Genomic DNA, 12,445 nt, shown 5'->3' with positions numbered 1-12,445 from the left:
TATCTTCTCTGTATACAGTCGCTACTATTGCTCCACACACTCAGACTTTTTGACGAGAAATCACACAATTTTTCTTTTGCTGATGTCTAGGTCTCTTCATGTTGATGATCTTCATCGACCCTCGTGGTAAATCTTATGTGTCGTAAATATTAGTCCTTCTGTCTTTTCTTTTCCGTCTTGCCATCGCCAGACCCTCTTGTTCGTAGAAAACTTCCGTACATTGTTTTTTCGTCGAAACATTCAATGAGGCGTTATAAAATTGACCCGTCACCCATCTGTGACAACATCTTCATTCCGACTGTAATTAAATCCGCATAGCTGCTCCCCACTCTCTCAATACTTTGACTCTCTTCTCCACACATGACCATCTGAACATTACCACAAAGAAAAAGCGTTCCTTCCACAAAACTGCCACTTATTTCTCCGCTTCCCATCTGCCCACTTCGGACTCACGTCGTCTTCCCCCTCAATAAAATTACAAATACAAAGTTTCAAACCATCGGGGCAAAGGGCTTAAAATGACGAAAATGACAAAACACATTTTTACAGATTACGTTGATTTTATTTTGTATTTACGCTACAATTTAGAAATCGTGTAGATATGTGCAACAAAATCAGTGATATGCAGATCATGCTAAATTAATTGTAGGTTCTTCGTCCATGACTGAAAATATGGTGTACTAATTTCCAGTGGAGAAAAATCTCCGGCACAAGTCATTCAGCGGACTATGGAGCTGAAAATCACTTGAGCTTCTTTAGGACTCTATAGTCGATGTTCCAGCAGCTCAAAATAAAAATGTTCTGTTTGACTTTTAGGAGCGTAAAGACTCGTCACTGCACGTTCCACATCGCAGAACAATTTCAAGATAAACATTCCTGCAGAAGCTTGGAATTTAAACATCTTTGCTGTAGGCGAGTATGTATATTTCCACACAGCCGTCTGCTGCTTACTCTGAGGTTCGTAGTGAGTTCCTCTGTTTGATCTTTAGGGGTGTAAAGAATCTTCAGCGAGCCTTACACATCATGAAACACAGCCACAACCGAGCTAGGAATTTAAACCATTTTTCTGTAGCCGAAGACGGATGTTTCCACACACTGCTTTGCTGCTTACTCTGTGGTTCGCGAAGATCAAATCACGTATCAGCAACGGTTACAATACGAGTAAGATAGTTCTCCTAACCCTTCCATATGCCTTAACGGTAACTTCGACATTTCCGAAAGTCTCTTGTGTGTTTATCTGTCAGTGGGAGTGGTACCTAATGAACATAAACGTTGCTATGGCACACGGTGAACTGTGCCTAATCTTCAGTCCATGCACAGTGTCATCAATTTTGGCACGGGAGTCATCAAGAATGATTCACTTAGCTCTCTTGTTTCCGAAGAGGATGACCCACCCAGATACTCTTTGTCTGACAGAAATACACATGCAGTCGTATAGCAGTTATTACACTCAAACATTTAGATAAGTACGACATCTATCACCATTACTACACAGTGGAGCACGTGAACAATAAAATGCTCTTCAGTCACTAGAAACAGAACTATTCACTGGACCATCACAGCTAAGACACAAAAACAACAGTAAGATTGAAGCGTATCGTTGTTGAGTCGGTGCTGTCACACTATGCAGAAGATAAAATATTGCGTCTGGTTAATGAATTCAGTTACTACATGAAATGTAATGACTAGACAGTCTCGTAATAGTTCTGGGGAAACGCTAGTGTCTATTACTAGAGAAAGAACATCACATAACGATTGCTACATACATTATCCAATATATCCATAATGGAGTGAATGATGTTATTGTTGTGGTCTTCAGTCCAGAGATGGGTTTGACGCAGCCATTCATGCTACTCTATCCTGTGCAAGCTTCTTCTTCTCCATACAACTACTTTAACCTACATCCTTCTGAATCTGCTTAGTGTATTCATCTCTTGGTCTCCCTCTACGATTTTTACCCTCCAAGCTGCCCTCCAATACTAAATTGCTGATCCCTTGATGCCTCAGAACATGTCCTACCAACCGATCCCTTCTTTTAGTCGTGCTGCAAATTCCTTTTCTCCCTAATTCTTTTCAGTACCTCTTCATTAGTTACATGATCTAACCACCTATTCTTCAGCATTCTTCTGTAGCACCACATTTCGAAAGCTGCTATTCTCTTCTTGTCTAAACTAGTTATTGTCCATGTTTCACTTCCATACATGGCTACACTCTATACAAATACTTTCAGATAAGATTTCCTAACACTTAGATCTATATTTGATGTTAAAAAATTCTCTTCTTCCGAAACACTTTCCTTGCCATTGCCCGTCTACATTCTTTAGCCTCTCAACTTCCACCATCATGTTATTTTGCTCCCCAAATAGCAAAACTCATCTACTACTTTAAGTGTCTCATATCCTAATGTAATTCCCTCAGCATCGCCTAATTTAATTCGAATACTTTCAGTTGCTTTTGTTCATGTTCATCTTCTATCCTCCTTTCAAGACAATGGTCATTCCGTTCAACTGCTCTTCCAGGTCCTTTGCTGTCTCTGACAGAATTACAATGTCATCGCCAAACTTCAAAGTTTTTATTTTTTCTTTATGGATTTTAATTCCTACTCCAAATTTTTCTTTTGTTTTCTTTACTGCTTCCTCGATATACTGATTGAATAACACTGGGAATAGGCTACAACTCTGTCTTACTCCCTTCCCAACCACTGTTTCCCTTCCATGCCCCTCGACTCTTATAACTGCCATCTGGTTTCTGAACAAATTGTAAATACTCTTTCACTGACTGTGTTTGACTCCAGCCACCTTCACAATTTAAAAGAGAGGATTGCAGTCAACATTGTGAAAAGCCTTCTCTTAAGTCAACATATGCTAGAAACGTAGGTTTGCCTTTCCTTAATCTATCTTCTAAGTCGTAATTTCAGTATTGCCTCATGACTGCCAACATTTCCACTGAATCCAAACTGAGGTGTGAATGATGAAGGATGTGAATGCCATAGCAAATTTCTCGGTTTCGTAGAAAGTATACGACGCAACACGATACGTCCGTCATAAACAGATGTGCTTTGTATCACCTGTCACGTGTACGAATTACGCAAGAAAATATCAGCAGGAGTGCCGGATATCGCCTTAGTAATCAGATACTGAACCGTTCCTTATCGAAGGAAGTGACGGCTGAGCGAAGGATACGGTTCGATGATAAATAAACGGCCACACAGCCACAAGACACATTGTGGGCTCACTATTTCAGCCGCTACACCTGAGAGGAGTAAGCCGTTCAAGATGGTGAAACAGTTCTCAGGAAAGAGCTACGCGCTCGACGTGGCCAGCTTGGAAAACATGGAGTCGTTTCTCGACGCCAGCGGTGAGTGAATTGATCAGAAAACTTATATTAACTCTGGAACATATCTTATATTTACGTTACGAACTAAGTAAAAAACTAAGGCTCTGTTTACACTGCAGCAGAAAGGTCTGTAAAGTTGGCTAGAGTTACGTGAAATGTCGGCGGAAAACTTAAGAGTGAACAATCTGCAGAGTTCTTTGACTTTTTCGGATAGAGTGTGCAATTACACAGAAAGTTTATAGGATTAGGTGGTAGTAAATCAGTATATATGAATACGAAATCGCGTCATTCTGATCAAATTTTTCAAGCGGTTTACGGGGGGAACAAAGAAGGAGCCTACACTAAGATTGCACTACACAAAAGCAGTCAAAAGTATTATCGGCTTATGCACCGATGGCCAATCCATTAACCATCATTATGCACTAAGAAACAACTTCGAAGCCTCAAATACCACTCGGCGTTTTAAAAGGGCTTGCTTCAGAACGACTTCGTTTAACAAAGAAAGACTGCTTCCATCGACTGACCTATGCAAACGTCGTAGAATTGATGTACACTTATGTTGAGAAAAACGGAACCCCTTGAACGACTGAATATAGGACGTTCACATAGAACATGTACAATAGTATATTCTGGAGAAATTTGAACAATACCGCCTCGCCGGTTCAGTGTCAACATCGACATCGCGGCGCAGCACGAACTACCGGTAAAATGTGCCTGCGACTCTCGTTCTTGCTATGCAGCAAAGGTACTGGATCAGTGTGACTCGAGCAGACGTACAGGATGCATGAACCGTGTCGTCAAATCAGTGAGTCTGAAAGATGGCGCAAATTGGCATGAGAGAATGGAATTCATGCATCCGAGAAAGTGCTGCTTGTGTGGGACGAAGTGTCTCGACAGTGCAACTGGTGTATGCCGAATGCTTCACGGAAAGCTGTAGAACACGACGAGACGGATCAGGTCGCAGCACCCACACCACCCACCGAGGACATGGAAGCCTCATCCTTATGTCATTACAGATCAGATCCGTGTTTGCGTCCTCCTCGGCTGTAACAATACATCGTACACTATTAGGTTTGACAGTCTGTCGCAGTTCATTACGGCATGGCTTACGTACGCGCCACCTTTCACGAATGTGCAGAAACATGCTAGGCAGCGGTGGTCTATGAAACGACTCCATCGCAGACAGCAACGGCATCAGATAGTGTTTTCGGACGAATCCAGGTTCTGTGTGTTTGAAAAAGATGGCCGCTTGCTGGTTCGCTACGGAAGTCGGGAACAGCATCTCAGTGACTGCATTCGCGCAAGAAATACAGCGCAAAATCAAGACCTTATGCTGTGAGATACCATTGGGTATAAATAAAAATCACATTTGGTGCATGTCCAGGACACTGACCAGTGCGACCTTCAAGAATGACATCCTGCCACCCGTAGCTATACCCTATCTGCACAACACCCCAGACGACATTTTTCACCAAGACAATGCACGACGAGAGGTTGCCGCAAAAACACGTCACAGGATGTCGTCCTTTTGCCCCGGCCCACCAGACCACCAGGCTTGTCACCACTCGGAAATGTGTGGAATATGGTGAAAAGACAGGTGCAGCACCGTGACCCAGTGCCAACCAGCACAGATAACTTGGGAACCAGATGAACGCAGCATGGATGGCTACACTACAGGACACCATTCGCGTCTTATACGCGTCGATGCCATCACCCTTGGAAGTTACGAGTGCGCATGGCGGACCCTGTTGCTACTCGGCTACAGGACACTTACTGACACGAGGTAACTCATTCCTAATCATTTCTGCAGAACATACTAATGATCAATTCTGTGAATATGAGCGTCTTATTCAGGATTTTATGTTTTTTCTGGACATGAGTGTATCAAGGGTACGAGGGACTCCCAGAGGAGAGAGTCTTACTTTAGACGTAGAAAGACTCCTGCACTGTCACAAAGTAGTACAAACGACGCATCACAGTTCTAGAATTTTTGAAACCCATGAATTTGGCAAATTCAAAAATAAAAAATTTAATCGAAAATTTTAACTGTCATATCATCATCTGGGGGTATAACGTCACAGAAACGGCGAAGAAGTGTAACTGTGGGCAGAACAGGAAGACCTTAAACTCCTACGCCATTCGAACCATCAGGGATGTAATCCGAATAATATATAGATCAGGAGTGCCCTCGACCAATATGTCATGAAACGTGTAGAAGATCCGATACCCAGAGCTCAACACTGGCCAGTCACAAGTGGAAGCAGATGGCCTGTGACTCTAAAAATGTTCCCCTTTAATGACGTTTCAAGTTCAAGAAGGCGAGCTGGAATAATTTCGAACTAGAGATAGACCAAGTTATAACGAATGACATAAAATTCAGGATTTTTGTGCACATAACGGAGAAAATATCACGTTAGCATATTCCACGATAATGCAGGACTCAATACCTAGTGGGACTAACACAGCACATCAAACGATTGTTCACTGCGTACCGAGAGCACTTTGACGAAGACTCATTTCCTGAAGAAGCCAAAACCGCAGGCGAAGCATAGACCGCACCACTCAATGATGGAAGGAAAGAAAAATGGATGAAACTGCTGAATGGTCTGAACATGACGCATAATAGGGGGCTTTTCACTTTGGGTCATCAGTCATCTGATTAGTCGGCTGCGGCTCGGTATGGACTCCTCTCAGCTCTTTATTTCAGAGTAGCACTTGCACCGTACTTCTTCAATTACCTGCTGGATATATTCCAGTCTCTGTCTTCCCCTACAGTTTTACCCTTTACAGATCCCTCTAGTCCCGAGGAAGCTACGCCCTTATGTCTTAAAATACACACATCAAAAATTGTTTTCCATCACCTCGGTTCCGATAGTTCCGGAACCTGTACAGAAAATTGGAATAGAGATCAACATAAACATCATTTCTGCCCTTTTTATTGCTCATGAAAACCACACATTGCATGTTGTACCATCATACTGCAAGACCTTTAGAGATGGTAGTCCAGATTGTTCTACACACCGATACCCCTAATACCCAGTAGAACATCCTCTTGCGTTAATGAATGCCTGTCTTCGTCGCGGCTACTATCCACAAGTTCATCAAGGCACAGTTGGTCCAGATTGTCCCACATCTCAAGGTGATTCGGCGGAGATCCCTCAGAGTGGTTTGTGGGTCACGTCGTAAATAAACAGCCCTTTTCCATTCATCCCAAGCATGTTCGATAGGGTTCATGTCTGGAGAACATGCTGGGTACTCTAGTCGAGCGATGTCGTTATACTGAAGGAAGTCATTACAAGATTTGCACAATGGGTCGCAAATTGTTGTCCATGAAGACAAATGCCTTGCCAATATGCTGCCGATATGGTTGCACTATCGGTCGGAGGATGGCATGCACGTATCGCACAGCCATTACGACATCTTCTATGAACACCAGCCGCGTACGTCGACTCCACATAATTCCACCCCAAAACAGCAGGGAACCTACACCTTGCTGCACTCTCTGGACAATGTGTCTAAGGCGTTCAGCCTGACCGGGTTGCCTTCAAACACGTATCCGCCGATTGTCTGGTTGAAGGCATATGCGTTCACACATCGGTGAAGAGAACGTGATGCCAATCCAGAGCGGTAAATTCGTCACGTTGATGAGCCCATCTGTATCGCACTGCATGATGTCGTGGTTGCAAAGATGTAGCTCGCCATGGATGTCGGGAGTGAATTTGCGCCTCATACAACCTATTGCGCACAGTTTGAGTTGTAATACGATGTCCCGTGGCTGCACTAAAAGCATTATTCAACATGGTGGCGTTGCTGTTAGGGTTCCTACGAGTCCTGACCCGTAGGTGGCGGTGATCCACTGCAGCTGTAGTCCTTTGGCGGTCTGAGCGAGGCACGTCATCGACAATTCCTGTCTCTCTGTATCCCCTCCATATCCGAACAACACTTCCCTTGTTGGCCGGCCGCTGTGGCCCAGCGGTTCTAGGCGGTTCAATCCGGAACTGCGATGCTGCTACGGTTGCAGGCCCGAATCCTTCCTAGGGCATGGATGTGTGTGATGTCCTTAGGTTAGTTAGGTCTAAGTACCTCTAAGTCTAGGGGACTGATGACCTCAGGTGTTGTCCCATAGTGCTTAGAGCCATTTGAACTATTTTTGAACTTCCCTTGTTGAGAGCGCCGGCCGCGGTGGTCTAGCGGTTCTGGCGCTGCAGTCCGGAACCGCGGGACTGCTACGGTCGCAGGTTCGAATCCTGCCTCGGGCATGGGTGTGTGTGATGTCCTTAAGTTAGTTAGGTTTAAGTAGTTCTAAGTTCTAGGGGACTTATGACCTAAGATGTTGAGTCCCATAGTGCTAAGAGCCATTTGAACCATTTTGAACCTTGTTGAGAGCCTTTCCTGGCACAAAGTAACAATGCGGACGCGATCGAACCGCGGTATTGACCGTCTAGGCATGGTTGAACTACAGACGACACAAGCCGTATACCTTCTCCCTGGTGGAATGACTGTAACGATCGGCTGTAGGAATCCGTCCGTCTAATGTAAATTAATTGAAACCTTCAGCTGCCGACAGGTGTTGTTGATATATCTCGATGGGGACAGCTGAAAATATGTGCGCCGACCTGGACTTGAACCAGGGATCTCCTGCTTATATGGCAGACGCTCTATCCATCTGAGGACACAGATGAATAGGGCGACTGCAGGGACTTATCTCTTGCACGCTTCCCGTGAGAGCCATCTGTGTCCTCAGTGGCTCACATGGATAGAGAGTCTGTCACGTAAGCAGTAGATCCCGGGTTCAAGTCCCGGTCGGGGCACACATTTTCAGCTGTCCCCATCGAGATATATCAACAACACCTGTCGGCACCTGAGGGTTTCAAGTAATGATCATTTATACTTCACACACAATTTCAAACCTTTTGGAAACTTTTTCTCGCTGACACCAAAAACAGAAAATAATGAAAGCATAGATATTTTTCCTTTTTTGCAGTTCCACTTCCTTAGTACTAAGTCCGTTTGGAACACATTTTGTACACAGTAGGGATAAATGCAATAGTTGCAATATTATATTTTATGCAGCGCATTGTCCAGGATGTGTGACGTTGTAGACATTGATATGTGTGAAAAACTAACTATTCTTATAATTTATCGCAAACTTCCCAGATTGTACTCATCCAGTATTTCATCAGGAGAGCACCAATTTCCAACACTTGAAATATAATTTCTATACTTGTTCTCCCTTAAAATCTCACAAAATAGTTAAAGAAGAACAGTTTATCACTTACCAAATGTTCATTTTTCATTCAGTAAAAAGATCTGCATCAAGTGTGACTTTTCAATTTATTATTTCTTTACCACATACTCCATTTTCTACCAATTACATACGTAGACGATCGATTATTTAACGTATCAGGATACGAGTTTACTGGTTTTTAACATGCTGGGCATTGTAATCGCAAGACAAAGATGATATAAATTGATGTTAATAATGAAGTATGTAATGAGTGAAGAAAACTTGCATTACGCAAAAGCATATCATTAGAATTATGTATGGAGCTCACCTGCAATGTGAGAAATCATTTTAAGCGTGTGTACATCTTCCATTGTTATCTAACACCAACTATATATGGAATTTGTGACAGCAGTCCTGTAGTGTTTACTTATCAAAGATTGAAAATACCACTTCAGTTGTAAGATTCTTTTTAGTTAAAACACGACCAGTTTCAGGTTCTTATATGCCCATCACCAGGTGTTATACTGAAAATAGACTAGAGATCAGAGCTAGTAATAGTTTTGATACATAGTGATGCAATTAAAAAAAGCAGAAGTGAAGTTCCATATAACATCTTAGAAACCAGCGGATGAGCCAGGTGTGGTAAAACTTAAGTCAATGGAAAAGTAACACCAGACAACACTACAGACGGTTGCCTGGGTAAAAAAAATGTTCAATGCACCCCAGGACAGTTATACTTTGCGCTGTGGCTCCTAGCGCCGCAGTGGGAGAGTACAGGATGCGGTGTATCACCAGCAACTGCAAAAGATGCAGTAGCATACACGAAGGTGGAAGCAAACTGATAAACCAGAATGGCAAAAGTACTGCCATTTGATGATGGGAAGAAGAATGCGGGACCACTAGCCCCCTGCTATTTTATGTGTACTACTACATGTAGAAACTATTATTATCTCCGGTCTCTTGTTTATTTTCAGTATAAGACCTGGTGATGGGCATGTAAGATCCCGAAACTGGTATTGTTTCAAATAAAAATAACCTTACAACTGAAGCCGTATTATCAACCTCTGCTAGAATCCTCAGTTGCAGGTGATACTCTGACGGACTGTTTGTAGTGTTTACTTAATTTTTCCCCACAGGAGTGACAGACGCCACACACCGCCAGCTGGCTCTGTCAGCAAAGGACACCCTGACACTGACACTGGAGGGTGACAAGGTCACGGATGTGACCCAGCTGGGCGAGTACAAACACGTGCTGACATACCGCTTGGGGGAGGAGTTCACAGAGGACACGGCCGGCCGCAAGAGGAAGAGCACTGTCACCCAAAGGGGCGCCGACACACTGGTCAAGGTCGAGAAGTACGAAGACGGCAAGACCGTCACCATAGAGAAGACCTTCAGCGCCGACAAGATGGTCGCAGTGAGTCCCAACACTACACTCCCACTCTCAGCACTCTCTCATTTACACCTGCTCTTATCATGTGTCGTATATGAGTGAACATTGTGCTGTCGTATATTACTGAGTATTGAATAAATTAACAGAAGCATCTTATTTCTGATATTCCAAGCCATAGATGCTGAAAATTTTTTAAGGTCAGATTGAAATAAGGCTTAGTTAATGAAAGTGAGCACAGACAATTAACAAGTCACACATCCTCAGATGCTTCTGTCAGTTTTAATCAGCATTCTGAATTCATAAAGATGTGCCTCAAAATACTAATAATTTTTATGAAAGCTTGTAGAAACTGACTTCTGGAAGAGAATCTCGATTAGAATAATTTGATCCTATATATCGCCTACTATTATTTTGATGAAGTACTCTCACAGAATGCTAGGACTATCAAATGCAGTATCATCTTTTGTTCTTCTTCTATGTAGCTGTGCCTATAATATTGTTGAGTATACCACTTTATCTGTGATCACTGCATCATTCATTAATTGATGCACAATTATCTCCAATTGTTATTGTGAGAAAATTTTTTGGTGTTAACAGTCATTAGTACTTCCTTTCACTGGTCGTCTTTCACAATTTATGTGGCATTTCCACAACCTCAGGATTAAAACAGTTTTGAAATTTATTTGTATTCTCCATCAGATCCACAGGGTACCCGTATTGAGAATGTGACTAACACACTGAACTTCATTCAGGGACTGATATACTTCGCCTTCGAATGTCAGATGATTGTTTTCTCAGTTCTTCTTTTCATGACTTCAGTAAAGAATTTGATCAGAAGAATCAATAGAACAGTAGTATTAAATGTTATCCTCATAAAGATTGCCTACAACAGCAGCGATAATTTTCGTTGTTTTACTATCGTGTATGATGCATTCGCGTATAAGTGCTCTCTCTCTATCTCTTTCTCTCTCTCTCTCTCTCTCCCCCCCCCCCCCTCCCTGCCTCCCTCACACAGACACCCACACACACATACACACGCCCAAGAATTTTTTCAAATGGACTCTGGCCTCAAAAGCCTTTGCCCTTACATTAAAACCTAATTTAATGATCAACTAGAAAATCACTGTAAACAAAGAAAGCTATCAATATTTGATTTCTTACCTAGAATGTTATGTATCTTCGTTATTCCACTAGGTATCAAGCTGCTTAAAAAATTAAGTCTTTTAAGGCATAAAAGACAAAAATATCCACAATAACTCATAATAAATGGAAATAATAAAACAGATTTATATACTGTGTCATATAGCTGTATTTGCCCTATTATTGCCAGTTTCGTTACATTATAGAAAAGGCACAACAAGAAAACAGCGCATTGCTTTTTCTTATTCAATTTTTTTTCTTTTACAGACCCTCAGTGTCGGCAGCGTCACAGCAAAAAGGATCTACAAGGCAGTTTGAACTCTGTTTTTGAAAATACAGTGTGTTTACTGTGTATACAGTGAAAAATTATCATCGGAAAGATCTCCTAACTGTACCAAATCTTTATCTCTTAAGTTATTATATTTTTGCAGTCTGTTTCACAAATAAATTAAAGTTAAAACACTGAGATCTGATTCTATTTTGTCACCAATTCTGTTCTTTATTTTAAAATACAGAGCAAAGCAACTAGTATGTAACATGTTGCAGACTGATTCTGGAATTCGCACAGTGAGTACTGGAAAATGCCATCAAACCTGTATTCCGAATTGCTCCTTACACATCTTAGGATGTGGAGGAGTGCTTGGTGGATGAAGGGCTGAATATTTCTTTGCTACAGTAACAAACATGCAATTTATATGTTTTCTCTGCGGGATGGCAGACTTATTCCAGTTTGCTGCACAGATGCATAACCAACCACTATAGTAATAACACCCAACGATAGCTGCTACAGCAAGACGGAACATGGACCGTCATTGTAAGAAGAGAAGTACACTGTGCAATACGACACGTGAATAGTGGACATTTCATGCACGCCTTAAGCGACAACGGCTTTCAGTCAGCTTTCTTCATTCTTCCTGCCGCGTTTATTCGTATAGTCAACAACTCTGATCTAGAGACGATATGCATTAGATATTTCTCCCACAACTATGCCAACATTTGCCAGGAACTAATTTTTATCGAGTAATAGTTTCCTCACTTCCCCTAAGTTACTCCTGACGTCCTCTTACTAATGAAATTCAAGACGATTTACTACACAAACCATTCTAAATTCTTCTCTTTGAATCTATCTTCTCTGCCCAAATACTCTTCTTCATCGTTTCCCATTATTCTCAAGCTAAACTTTTTGCTTGTAATCCATCTACGGAACTGAGCAGCATTAAGTCTTTTTTACGAAAAGATGTTATAGAGGTTCTGTATGCTATAATTAGCACTTGGTGATTGTTACCTTGGACAAGCAGTTCAATAAGTCATTGATGCAAAACACCAAAACAAATACTCAGAGAAGAATG

General features: G+C 42.1%; 1 protein-coding gene across 1 annotated transcript; it reads left to right on the top strand.

The window, feature by feature from the left end:
- Positions 1-3,275: 3,275 nt before the first annotated feature.
- Positions 3,276-11,414, top strand: LOC126419679 (fatty acid-binding protein, muscle-like). The gene is made up of 3 exons (XM_050086864.1): positions 3,276-3,357; positions 9,700-9,980; positions 11,364-11,414. Exons 1-3 carry the CDS (start codon positions 3,276-3,278, stop codon positions 11,412-11,414), a joined length of 414 nt encoding a protein of 137 aa, XP_049942821.1.
- The last annotated feature ends 1,031 nt before the right edge of the window (positions 11,415-12,445 follow it).

This window comes from Schistocerca serialis, chromosome 9, assembly GCF_023864345.2.
Source record: "Schistocerca serialis cubense isolate TAMUIC-IGC-003099 chromosome 9, iqSchSeri2.2, whole genome shotgun sequence".
NCBI lineage: Eukaryota > Metazoa > Arthropoda > Insecta > Orthoptera > Acrididae > Schistocerca > Schistocerca serialis.
The sequence above is the reverse complement of the archived record's forward strand: the minus strand, read 5'-3'. Positions and strand labels throughout refer to the sequence as shown.